This window comes from Schistocerca americana, chromosome 1, assembly GCF_021461395.2.
Source record: "Schistocerca americana isolate TAMUIC-IGC-003095 chromosome 1, iqSchAmer2.1, whole genome shotgun sequence".
Classification (NCBI taxonomy): domain Eukaryota; kingdom Metazoa; phylum Arthropoda; class Insecta; order Orthoptera; family Acrididae; genus Schistocerca; species Schistocerca americana.
This window is the reverse complement of record NC_060119.1, coordinates 517,573,648-517,587,898: the sequence shown is the minus strand read 5'-3', so window position 1 is coordinate 517,587,898 and position 14,251 is coordinate 517,573,648. Positions and strand designations below refer to the sequence as shown.

At 40.6% G+C, this 14,251-nt stretch overlaps 1 protein-coding gene across 3 annotated transcripts in view; it reads right to left on the bottom strand.

The window, feature by feature from the left end:
• Nucleotides 1-2,085: 2,085 nt before the first annotated feature.
• LOC124605258 (peroxisomal membrane protein 2) overlaps nucleotides 2,086-14,251 on the bottom strand; it is a 58,083-nt gene continuing 45,917 nt past the window's right edge. For all 3 annotated transcript variants that reach the window (XM_047136830.1, XM_047136838.1, XM_047136822.1), the window contains exons 5-6: nucleotides 10,547-10,666; nucleotides 2,086-2,437 (exon numbers count right to left, since the gene is read on the bottom strand). In XM_047136830.1, the coding sequence (XP_046992786.1) occupies nucleotides 2,342-2,437; nucleotides 10,547-10,666 (216 nt within the window). In that variant the 3' untranslated portion in view covers nucleotides 2,086-2,341. The remainder of the gene's footprint in view (nucleotides 2,438-10,546; nucleotides 10,667-14,251) is intronic.

Below are 14,251 nucleotides of genomic sequence, written 5' to 3'. Positions count from 1 at the left end.
ATAAGGTAACTGGATAAATAAAAAAATCTACTCACCAAGTGGTGGCAAAACACACATGCACAAAAAGATTATAATTTGGCAAGCTTTAGGAGCCAGTGGCTCCTTCTTCAGTCAGAAGCGTTGAAGGGGAAGGAAGATGGGTGAAGGAACAGGACTGGAGAGGTCTAGGAAAAGAGATTTTGGGAAAGTCAGCCAGAACCGCGCTTCGGGGGAGACTTAGTGGATGGGATGAGAAGGAAAGACGGATTGTTGGGGACTGCACCAAAAGAGATTTGAAAACCAGAGAGCTTAAAGGTGGAAGACAGGGTAATATGCAAGACTGAGATTGCTGTTTAAACATTGTGCACAAACTGATAAGAGTGAAAACCTAAGTGCATTGTATGTAACAGAGGAGGGTGGGGGGCAGTGAAAAATAAGACAGGTAAGAAAATGAAAGATGTAGAAAACTAGAACAGAGTGAAGGAAGCAGTAGTTTATGTGAAGAAATGCTGAGGCAGAATTACATATAAATTATGGCAAGGTGGGTAGTGAGAACCAAAGACATGTTGTAACACTAGTTCCCACCTGCGGAGTTCTGAGAAACTGGTGTATGTGGGAAAAATTCAGATGGCGCATGTGGTGAAACAGGCACTGAGGTCATGATTGTCATATCGTAGCATATGTAACAGCATATTCCGTGTTGGCAGTATACACCCTCTGCCTATGCCCATTCATCCTAACTGATAATTTGGTGGTAGTTATGCCAATGTAAAAGGCCAAACAGTGTTAACATAGCAGTTGGTATATGACGTGTGTGATTTCACAAGTGGTTCTCCCTTTGATAGTGTAGACGACTGGTATAGGTGGTGGTAGGAGGGTGGACACAGCAAGTCTTGCAGCGGGGATGGTCACAGGGGTAGGAGCCATAGGGAAGGTAGATAGGTGCGGAAGGAGCATAGGGATAGCCAAATGGTAAGGTGACCGCTCGTGATACGCAGGAAATCCATGTTCGAGTCCCGGTCCGACATAAATTTTCACTGTCTTCATTCCATTCTACAGCTGATGGTGGTCATTATTCACAACTGTGAATTCATCTGACTTACAAAGGTAACAGTTAAAATGCAACAGTGGATTGCATCCCTAACATCTTAGAACATCAGTTGGTCATATTACTTTACTGTTAACAGTAAAATACTCAGCTTATGGTTGGCAGCATAGAATGATGTGTGATCTGTAAAAGCCCTATTGAGAGCCACCCTTGGCACACATAAGATTAAACTCCTCTGTGATCTTTCCTTTGTGCCTCTGCTCCCTAGTTCTCAATCAATACAATGCTGCCTAGCGAACATATGATGATGCAACATATCACAAGTACAAAATTACTTTGCTAATGACTTGTGGAAAGAACGTGGTGTGTATCATTGTCATACTGTTGGCTGGAGTACATGTGTGAGCATGAAAATTCATTACTGGCATCGCTGATAAGCTCACAGTGTGAGCTAAAAAAAGCTTTTAAAAGTTTTTTCTTTATCTTTCTTCCCTAGTATTTCACTTACATTACCTATTCAAGTCACCACAAATCACTGTCTTAAGTTTTAAGATATGTCGGGGGAATAACTTCAGTAGCATCTTACTAAAAGCACCATTTTGGCATTCGTCCTAATTCATTCAGGCAAACAGCACAGCTGGACTGGATCTAAAAATGGTTCCTCTCGAGTTACAAACCCAGTGACTGCTGAGGCAATTTATGAACTTTTTGCCCTCTTCATCGGTGCATTTATTCTGTTGTATTTACCATCCTGCCATAGTACAGTGAATAAATAAATAAATCACTTGCTACGCTTACAACTGAAGTTGAAAGTAATGTACACTCATGAGAAATAAATGGATACTAATTCATCGTATGTTTGCAGTAGAAGTAGGTGCTTGGAATACTTCCTTACTGTGAATCCCATTGAACACAACAAGATTTTGCTGTGAACTTATTAATGCCTACTTTATTTTTTGTTCCAGAATGGTAGTTCTACAGTGTATAATTATTTGTTGAATACTGCAGGTCTATTATGCCCAACAGAAAAAGAGTAATAATTGTATAATTTGACAAAATTAGATACAGCAAACAAAATTTTATTTTTACCCTCCAAGTTAAGCAGTTATAAAAATAAGATATAACATATTTGTCTTAAAAAATACTGTGAAAACATAACAAAATAACAATTTCAGAACTCCCTGTACAAGGAATGTGAGGAAATTCACAATTCACTAAACACGAATGTAACAGGTTTTAATGTTACAACAGTACTTCTTTATCGTTACTTTCACTTTCTCCGTGCAATAGTTTGCTGCACTGAAGATGGTCCTCTCATTGCTTATTTCCTTTCCTTTCTCTTGCTTGCCTCCTCTTTGCCAGGTATATGATCCAGAAAAATCCTATCAAATTTGCGAAAAGCACTCTCAACTGCAAAGAAAAGAATCTCAATCAGCTTCAATTGACAATTTCTATCAGTGAAAGGTACTAAGCACAACATTAAATACCAGATATATACAGCCTGTTTAGTTTATCATCTTTTTAAACAGTAATTATTTATAAAGGGTGGTTGTTACTGTAAAACTGTGTATTTTTGAGGGAAAAATGCAACTTCCTAACAGAAGTAATTTGGAAAAAAAGTGGAAATGCCAGGGGATTCATACTTATGACAGAATTGTGGAGGTTAAATGTTTTATGATACCAAGTCCTTCCTTTAATGGTTCCAAATGGGTGTATTTAAATTGGGTAAAGCTATTATCTACTGCTAGATAAAGTTAGCTATGCTGATTTTGCATGAGGGTGAAAATGCTTTGCCACTTTTTTATTCATTTATATTGTTTACAAGAATAAGTATATAAATAAATGAAACTACTGGCCACCAGCACATTTGGAAGCAGATGAAGGCACTCATAAACAATGTGACTGTCGCAATAAATGGTTCATGAATAGGTTACATATGTCATGTTAAGGCAAATTAATTTGGTACATAATCTGCTCTCAAAGCCAATGAAATTGTAACAGAAAATTGGCATGTCAACAGGCTCAAAGTGGGCATAACTGTACACAATAACCTTAGACTATCATAAATCATCATGTATGGCTACAATTCTAAAATCAAATCTTGTTTAAATGGTTGCTGAGCCATGGTTCCTGAATTTGAGTATCAGTGCTCTGGTGCCGAGATTGCAAGTGCTATGGTCGCAACAACAATGAAAAAATTATGTTTAAGTCATTTACCTCTGCATCCACCTCTAAGTACTACTATCAATCTAAAGAATCCACACAGTGTCACTAGAAACCATTTATACTTTCCACTGCCATATCTGCAAAATATTGTCCAGCAACATGTTATTCCAATTACTCAGCTATTCATATGAATTCTTGTATAAAAAATGATAAGTTCATAGGCATGTTGTAAACAAGCACAAAAATGCTACTACTGGAGCAGAAAAAAGACAAATATGCTTCTGTTTAGTTAGTTAGTTATGTGTTCCATTGATTAGTAGCATGGAAAAACCGTTATGATGTGGAACGTATCAAATTCACAAGAAATGCACACAGGAAACAAGTTTTTTTTTCTCCTTATACCTAAATATTTCTATTATCTATCCCATTCCCTTAAATGGCACAAAATGCATATATTATATCTCCAGATTCATTTACTCATATTCAAGAATTCATCTATGGTATAGGAGTTGTCAAGGAGGTAGGATTTCAATTTGTTTTTGAAACTATTACTGCTGTCTGTCAGACATTTTATTTCATCTGACAATTTATCAAAAAGTTTTATAGCAGCATATTTTACCCCCAGGTTAAGTAAAGGATAGTGTAGGTCTTTCTTTTTTCTGGTATCGTAATCATGAATGTCACTGTTGATTTTAAACTGGTCCATGTTGTTGAGAAAAAATTTCATTACTGAGTAAATGTACTGTGAAGCAGTTGTAAGAATTCCTAACCTTTTAAACAGATGCCTACAAGATGTGCGACTATGGACCCCACACATTACCCTAACTTTTGCAGTGAATACCTTTTGCCTAGGTGTTGAGTTGCCCCAGAATATTATTCCATATGACATCAGAGAGTGGGAGTATGCAAAGTATGTTAGCTTACTAATTTCTACATCCTCAAAATTGGCAATTACTCTGATTCCAAAAGTTGCTGAACCTAGTCGCTTTAGGAGATCCAAAATATGACTTTTCCAATTAAGATTCTCATCTATACGTACACCCAAAAACTTAGTATGCTCTACCCTGGCTACTGACTTCTTTTGATGTGTTACGTTTATTGAAGGAATTATACTTTTTGCAGCAGAAAATTGAATGTACTGTTTTTTTTTTTTTTTTTGTCCCTCCCCCCCCCTCAAAGTTCAGAGCAAGCCCATTTGCAGAAAACCAATTAATGACTTTTCCAAAGACCTTATTTGTACCATTTTCTATCGGACTTTCTTTTACTGGATTAATAATTATGCTTGTATCATCAGCAAACAGTGTCAGTTCAGCATCTTGTTTCACATAAGAAGGGAGGTCATTCACATATATCAAGAACAGGAGGGGACCCATGGTCGAACCTTGTGGAACACATAATGTAATTTCACCCCAGTAAGATGAAGTGGGAAACTTCTCTGAATCACTTGAAGCATATAAAGAGACTTTTTGCTTCCTGTTCTGTGGATATGACTTAAACCACTCATATGCTGTTCCATTTATACCATAGAATTGTAATTTCTCTAACATAATGTCATAGTTCACACAATCAAACGCTTTGGATAAGTCACAGAATATTCCTACTGGTGACACTTTACTATTTAAAGACTCTATTATGTGGACAGTGAAATTGTATACTGCTGTATCAGTGGAACAGCATTTCTGAAATCCGAACTGTGATTTACTAAGTATCCCATTACTGTTGAAATGGCTAACCACTCTTGAGTACATTACTTTCTCAAAATTTTTTGAAGATGCTCATTATACACATCTTCCCAGTTTACATTTCCTAAACTTTCCCTGAAGTGATCTATAGATACCAGGTTGAGTGCCTTCACACTTTTATTTAATGGTTTCTGAAGAGTATGCCCTGTTAGGTTTTGTAAGCTAAGCAGTTGTGCATCATGGTCAGGTAACACATTTACCACAGGGAAAGCATGTGTTTGTTCTACATCCTCTTGCTGTACAAATACATTATCTATTAGAGTACTACTGTCCTGAGCTATACGTGTAGGGAAATTGATCACTGATTCCAAGTTATATGTTGTTAACAACACTTCTAGTTCACTTTTCTTATCAGAATTGCTTAGAAAGTTAACAATGAAATCACCACAGATTAATAACTTCTTCTTTTTGACTGATTTAAAAGTGGTGTACAGCTGCCTTATTCTATATTCCTAACTCACTGTCATTACCTCTTTGTGTCTGTCAGTCATTGTCTTCTGTGCCAAAGCCACAGTCCCCTTGGTCCTGACCTACTATTACAGTCTCTTCTTGCTGTCACTGTCTCCATCTTGCTATCTCTTACTGCTAATATCTCACACCTTCCCTCCTTGCTGTCTCTTCCCACTGTCTCTGTCTCTCTCTTCCTCATTGTTGATGTCACATACTCTGTCTCTCATTATCAATGGCTCTCACCGAATTCACTTTCTCTTTATTCCTCTCCCTTGGCACTGTCTCCTTCACTCTTTGCCTAACACAGCTCTGTCACTAAGTCTGTCTCCTCTTCCTCTCACACTGCCTTTGTCTCCTTTGCTCTACATTGTCTACTATCTTCCAGTATTTATAACTTTTCCATCTCTTTGCCACAGCCACTGTCTTCTTCTCTCTCAGTGTAAAAAAAGGGTGAATATCTTCACATGACCAATTTTTGGGAAGGCAGAATGAGGCAACTGGTACCCCACTTTTCAGTCGGAATCTTTTAAACAAACAGGAACATATTCACATTTTTGTGCTCCAACAGGAACATTTTTTCACTGGTTCTCTTCTTTTCCCTGCTGCAGTAGAGCATTTAACTCCTATGAAAAGAAATGTATTCACCAGTAAAATTTAGATTGTGTACTTATGTGCAAACGAAAAAAACACAAAACTAATTTTGTGCCTCAAACCACATTTTATGTGCAAAAAAAAAAAAAATTTGCATGTGCTTCTGTATTACAAAATGGGGTTCCCATATGATAATGGAGACACTTTACAGCATATTTCTCTGTACTATGTCACTTTATAAACTATGTTTTCAGCTCACATCAGATTTTACGTATACAAGTAGGGTAACTTTCAGCCTCCATATCTCGACAGTAGACAAAGCTATGAAGAAAATTTTAACGGTTGTTTGAGATCAAGATCTTAGGAATACATTGTAAAAATACAGCCATTTACTGTGCATAGCAGTCTCGGAATATGTGGCTTGGTTTTGCTACCCAAAAAACAAGTTTTTTGGGGTATTTCTCACTAATGAATAAAGATTTTTGAAAACAGTGACATGTCTCTTCCAGATAAATACCTAGAGAACATAGAGTTAAAATTTGAGCAATTTGCTTTGGTTGTTTATTATCTAGATTTTGCCTTGTACCAGATTTTATGAGTAGAAGTAGAGTACTTTAAACCCCTGTAGCTTGGAAACAGATAAAGATATCAAGAAAATTTTCAAGTCATTCAGGATCGGACCTTAGGAATATATCATGAAAATTTCAGCCATTTGCTGTATATAGCCATCTTGGAACCCTCAGCCGGGTTTTGGTGACAGTGAAAGCATAGTAAAAAAGACCCTTTTTGTGGGTTTTCTGAGGAACTGCCCATGAACTAATGGTGCTTCCATAAGTCCCACCATGCCCACTACAGACCACATAAAAAGAAAAGTGTGTAATATTCATATTTTGACCCTGCACTGTAGGATAATGATATTAAAACAACCCTTCTGTTGGGTATATAAATAGTCCCAAGCCCAAGGGCTATCCAAAAAATTTGACCCTACCTTTTTATCACCTGAACTATGAGCACTGGAAAATCTAGTTTTTATTTGCGACGTTTTGGAACATATGCATGCTGTCGCATCAATCACCTCTACTCATAAATTATATCACACTGAACTTACAAATGTTAGTGTAATTCAGTATTAACCTATCCAGTTACATCATCACCTATTACTAATTATCTCCATGGGTAACCAACTACTAACAAGGGAAACCATAACTCTCATTTAAATAAACCAACCATCACACATTCACAGACATTCAAATCAGTAATGCCAGAATATATTTTTCGACACCTGAGCCATTATACACAAATCAAAAAAAGTTTTGCATCACCTCAGTTCTGACAGTTCCGGAACCTGTACAGAAAATTGGAATAAAAATCAACATAAACTTCATTTCTGCCCTTTTTATTGCTCATGAAAACCACACATTGCATGTTGTACCACCATACAGTGAGACCTTCAGAGGTGGTGGTCCAGATTGCTATATACACCAGTGCCTCTAATACCCAGTAGCACATCCTCTTGCACTGATGCATGCCTGTATTCATCTTAGCATACTATCCACAAGTTCATCAAGGCACTGTTGGTCCAGATTCTCCCACTCCTCAATGGCAATTTGGCGCAGATCCCTCAGTGGTTGGTGGGTCACGTCGTCCATAAACAGCCCTTTTCAATCTACCCCAGGCATGTTCAATAGGGTTCATGTCTGGGGAACATGGTGGCCACTCTAGTCGAGTGATGTCGTTACCCTGAAGGATGTCATTCACAAGATGCGTGCAATGGGGGCGCGAATTGTCATCCATAAAGACAAATGCCTTGCCAATATGCTGCCGATATGGTTGCACTATCGGTTGGAGGATGGGAGTCGTGTATTGTACAGCCATTATAGCGCCTTCCATGACCATCAGCAGTGTAGGTTGGCCCAACATAATGCCACCCCCAAACAGCAGCGAACCTCCACCTTGTTGCACTCACTGGACAGTGTGTCTAAGGCGTTCAGCCTGACCAGGTTGCCTCCAAACACGTCTCTGACGATTGTCTGGTTGAAGGCATATGCAACACTCACTGGTGAAGAGAACGTGATGCCAATCCTGAGTGGTCCATTCGGCATATTGTTGGGTCCATCTGTACTGCGCTGCATGGTGTCGTGGTTGCAAAGATGGATCTCATCATGGACATCAGGAGTGAAGTTGCACATCATGCAGCCTATTGCGCATAGTTTGAGTCATAACACGACGTCCTATGGCTGCACAAAAAGCATTATTCAAGATGGTGGTGTTGCTGCCAGGATTCCTCCGAACCATAATCCTAGGTAGCGGTCATCCACTACAGTAGCAGCCCTTGGATGGCCTGAGTGAGGCATGTCATTGACGGTTCCTGTCTCTCTGTATCTCCTCCATGTCCGAACATCACTTTGGTTCACTCCGAGACGCCTGGACACTTTGCTTGTTGAGAGCCCTTCCTGGCACAAAGTAACAATGCAGTCACAATCAAACTGTGGTATTGACCATCTAGGCATGGTTGAACTACAGATAACATGAGCCGTGTACCTAATTCCTAGTGAAATGACTGGAACTGATTGGCTGTTGGACCCCCTCCATCTAATAGGCGCTGCTCATGTATGGTTGTTTATATCTCTGGGTGGGTTTAGTGACATCTCTGAACAGTCAAAGGGACTGTGTCTGTGATACAATATCTACAGTCAACATCTATCTTCAGGAGTTGTGGGAACTGGGGTGATGCACAACTTTTTTTTGTGTGTGTACATATATGATTATAATGTCTATTCCATTCTCCCAATATTTCCTCTGCAAGTGAAGGGTAATAATGTACTGAAATCATCATTTCCTCCTCCCCCCCCCCCCCCCCCTCCTCCACCCCACCCCACATCCACTACTCCTATCCCATTTGCAGATGGTTTATGGGAGTAAAAGATTTCATTTTACTGTCATGATTCTTAAGTAAAATAAAAGTTAGCTAAAGTAATACTTCTTAATTTGTGTTGGAATGTGGGCTTTCAGAATTTTTAACGTCTGTATGATGCACAGGGAATTTTCCATGTAGTCTTCCACTGGAGTTTGTGAACTTGGATCGATAAAAATCTACTCACCAAGTGGTGCCAAAACAGGCACATAAAACAAGGTTATAATTATGCAAATTATAATTAGGCACAATTATAATCTCCTTTTATGTGCGTGTTCTGCCACCACTTGGCGAGTAGATTCTTTTATCTATCCAATTACATTATATGTCAAAAATTGATTTGTTTTCATTGTAGTTTGTGAGATTTCCGTGATACTATGTGTGGACTAAACAACCTATGATGAAATGGCAGGTACTCTTTGAATCATATCTACAACTGCTATTAGTGAAACTTGGTAATACGTAAGAATTCATTGAACAAGGTATTCTAAGTGACCTTGTTTATGAGTAAATTAAGTTTCTTCAGAATTCTTCCATTAAGTCTCCGACTAGCATCCTTTTTTCACATGGCTATATGTATGTGGCCATTTCATTTTAAACTGGGTGGACATTTCAGGGTACTTGATCATTGTGACTGGTCATCAATTTTGCAATTAAATGATCTTCCACCTTCACAGATTTGGAGAGTGGCAATTCACTGAAAATTCTGACCACTGGCATAGGTAAAATGTCTGAACATCACTGAGTGAAGAATATGGGACACACAACAATGGCCAATACAGCATTAAATCATCACCAAAGACTAATAAGGATCATTTATAACAGTTTTTTCATGCCATACACCTCTTCATGTACTCTGGCATGGAACAAGAACAGACCACAAATGATCTTAACACAATGAATCTTTCACTGTAGCATAAATTTTAAGACATGATATTCAGTATTCACATGCACTTAAAACATTGTAAACATCTCAGGGCACATACCATAGTGCAAGTCTCATTTTTATGCCACTTTGATACCCTGTATGTCAATGTAGGTAGCTGCCTGTTTAGTCAAATAGCTCTGCAGATGACCTACTTATAGACCTACAAATGCTGATCAACCATTACAGATCATTTCAAAACAGAAAAATTTAGGCCATTTATACGAAAAATATTTATTTCCATATGTTGTGGAGCACAATACTTCAAATAAAAAACTTTGTGATTGATTTTGAAGTGTGTAGAGTGGTAGAGGCTGTATGTCAGCCATCCACAATTCCTTATGAGGAACCTTGTGTTCACGGTGTTGCCTGTTTTACAGGTACATGTGGAGATCTGTACAGACCTGGTTAGACAGGATGGATGGGAGAACCAAACACAGAGTGATTTAGATCGACTGCATGAGCATGCTGCATGCTGTGTTCTAGCTGGCAACACCGCTCTCATCACAAACATTAACCAATAACAAAATTACTTCATTCGAACTGTAGAAATGTTGCTCAGTTTCAGGTAATGATATGTGGGAATTTGTAACATTTGAAAGAGCTTCAATCTGCGGGGAACTATAGTTATTCGGGAGAAGTATTATTCCAACATGTGATCACATTACTGTATTTACCTGTAATTGATTTTGTCACTTAGTTGTATAAAGAGATAAGTTTCGATGAATTACCATTGGTGGTATTAATCTTAGATTCAGATACTGCACTACTGTTAACCAAATCCAATTGGCTCTGACGGTGGGTCCATAGATGCGTAGTAGCTGCCCCATGGCTTCATTGTGTGATTTTCCCTAGGAAATAGAAATGAAATACAAAGTAAAAACACATAATAATACATTACTAGTGAAGAATAGGTATTATCTTTGGGAGAAAAGAACTATAGGAAGCTGCATGCTAAATCTTAAGTTCTGAAAATTCAAAATTTAGTCTCTGAAAGTTGCAAAAAAGAGGAGGAGGAGGAGGAGGAGGTGTGGAATGGCAGCTCCTGCAATGTTAAACCAAATCCTATTTGAAATCAAGAAGTAACAACATTAAATGGAAGAAGAATCAATTAGTTCAGTTAGTGGTGGAAACTAAGATCACATAGAATGTTTCTTCCTTCATATGATATATATACAAAATTCAAGCTTTCGCAACCAACAGTTGCTTTCATCAGGAAAAAGGGAAAGACGAAAGGATGTGGGTTTTAGGGAGAGGGTAAGGAGTCATTCCAATCCCGGGAGCGGAAAGACTTACCTTAGGGGGAAAAAAAGGACAGGTATACACTCGCATACACACACATATCCATCCGCACATACACAGACACAAGCAGACACAAGCAGACACTTGTAAAGGCAAAGGTAAGTCTTTCCACTCCCGGGAATGGAATAACTCCTTACCCTCTCCCTAAAACCGGCATCCTATGGTCTTTCCCTCTTTCCTGATGAAGCAACCGTTGGTTGCGAAAGCTTGAATTTTGTGTGTATGTTTGTGTTTGTGTGTCTATCAACCTGCCAGCACTTTCGTTTGGTAAGTCACATCATCTTTGTTTTTAGATATGGAACAGTTCTGTCCTCCGTCACAGCGGGACCCACCTCCTCTTCCTCAAAATCACCCCCTCCAAACCTTCCAGGAATTTCTGACTTCCAGCCTTGCCTCTCAATCCTTCTTAAAAAAACTCAATCCTACTCCCAACATCACCACTGCTGAAGCCCAAGCTAGCCGTGATCTGAAGGCTGACCGTTCCATCGTCATTCTTCCGGCGGACAAGGGTTCCACGACAGTGGTAGTTGACCGTCGGGAGTATGTGGCTGAGGGACTGCGTCAGCTTTCAGACAACATCACATACAAAGTTTGCCAAGGTAATCCCATTCCTGATGTCCAGGCGGAGCTTCAAGGAATCCTCAGAACCTTAGGCCCCCTACAAAACCTTTCACCTGACTCCATCAACCTCCTGACCCCACCGACACCCCGCACCCCTACCTTCTACCTTCTTCCTAAAATTCACAAACCCAATCATCCCGGCCGCCCCATTGTAGCTGGTTACCAAGCCCCCACAGAACGTATCTCTGCCTACATAGATCAACACCTTCAACCCATTACATGCAGTCTCCCATCCTTCATCAAAGACACCAACCACTTTCTCGAACGCCTAGAATCCTTACCCAGTCTGTTACTCCAGAAAACCATCCTTGTAACCATTGACACCACTTCCTTATACACAAATATTCCGCACGTCCAGGGCCTCGCTGCGATGGAGCACTTCCTTTCACGCCGATCACCTGCCACTCTACATAAAGCATATGGGTGTGTGCGAGTGTATACCTGTTCTTTCTTCCCCCTAAGGTAAGTCTTTCCGCTCCCGGAATTGGAATGACTCCTTACCCTCTCCCTTAAAACCCACATCCTTTCGTCTTTCCCTCTCCTTTCCTCTTTCCTGATGAAGCAACCGTTTGTTGCGAAAGCTTGAATTTTGTTTATAGATATATACAAAGATGATGTGACTTACCAAACGAAAGTGCTGGCAGGTCGATAGACACACAAACAAACACAAACATACACACAAAATTCAAGCTTTCGCAACCAACGGTTGCTTCATCAGAAAAGAGGGAAAGAGAGGGAAAGATGAAAGGATGTGGGTTTTAAGGGAAAGGGTAAGGAGACATTCCAATCCCGGGAGCGGAAAGACTTACCTTAGGGGGAAAAAAGGACAGGTATACACTCGCATACACACACATATCCATCCGCACATACACAGACACAAGCAGACATTTGTAAAGGCAAAGAGTTTGGGCAGAGATGTCAGTCGAGGCGGAAGTACAAAGGCAAAGATGTTGAATGACAGGTGAGGTATGAGTGGCAGCAACTTGAAATTAGCGGAGGTTGAGGCCTGGCGGGTAACGAGAAGAGAGGATATACTGAAAGGCAAGTTCACATCTCCGGAGTTCTGACAGGTTGGTGTTAATGGGGAGTATCCAGATAACCCGGATGATGTAACACTGTGCCAAGATGTGCTGGCCGTGCACCGAGGCATGTTTAGCCACAGGGTGATCCTCATTACCAACAAACACTGTCTGCCTGTGTCCATTCATGTGAATGAACAGTTTGTTGCTGGTCATTCCCACATAGAAAGCTTCACAGTGTAGGCAGGTCAGTTGGTAAATCACATGGGTGCTTTCACATGTGGCTCTGCCTTTGATTGTGTACATCTTCCGAGTTACAGGACTGGAGTAGGTGGTGGTGGGAGGGTGCATGGGACAGGTTTTACACCGGCGGCGGTTACAAGGGTAGGAGCCATAGGGTAGGGAAGGTGGTTTGGGGATTTCATAGGGATGAACTAAAAGGTTTCGAAGGTTAGGTGGACAGCGGAAAGACACTCTTGGTGGAGTGGGGAGGATTTCATGAAGAATGGATCTCATTTCAGGGGAGGATTTGAGGAAGTCGTATCCTTGCTGGAGAGCCACATTCAGAGTCTGATCCAGTCCCGGAAAGTATCCTGTCACAAGTGGGGCACTTTTGGGGTTCTTCTGTGGGAGGTTCTGGGTTTGAGGGAATGAGGAAGTGGCTCTGGTTACTTGCTTCTGTACCGGGTCGGGAAGGTAGTTGCGGGATTCGAAAGCTGTTTTCAGGTTGTTGGTGTAATGGTTCAGGGATTCCGGACTGAAGCAGATTCGTTTGCCACGAAGACCTAGGCTGTAGGGAAGGGACCGTTTGATGTGGAATGGGTGGCAGCTGTCACAATGGAGGTACCGTTGTTTCTTGGTGGGTTTGATGTGGACGGACGTGTGAAGCTGGCCATTGGACAGATGGAGGTCAACATCAAGGAAAGTGGCATGGGATTTGGAGTAGGACCAGGTGAATCTGATGGAACCAAAGGAGTTGAGGTTGGAGAGGAAATTCTGGAGTTCTTCTTCACTGTGAGTCCAGGTCATGAAGATGTCATCAATAAATCTGTACCCAACTTTGGGTTGGCAGGCCTGGGTAACCAAGAAGGCTTCCTCTAAGCGACCCATGAATAGGTTGGCGTACGAGGGGGCCATGCTGGTACCCATGGCTGTTCCCTTTAATTGTTGGTATGTCTGGCCTTCAAAAGTGAAGAAGTTGTGGGTCAGGCTGAAGCTGGCTAAGGTAATGAGGAAAGAGGTTTTAGGGTAGGGTGGCAGGTGATCGGCGTGAAAGGAAGTGCTCCATCGCAGCGAGGCCCTGGACGTGCAGAATATTTGTGTATAAGGAAGTGGCATCAATGGTTACAAGGATGGTTTCCGTGGGTAACAAATTGGGTAAGGATTCCAGGCGTTGGAGAAAGTGGTTGGTGTCTTTGATGAAGGATGGGAGACTGCATGTAATGGGTTGAAGGTGTTGATCTACGTAGGCAGAGATACGTTCTGTGGGGGCTT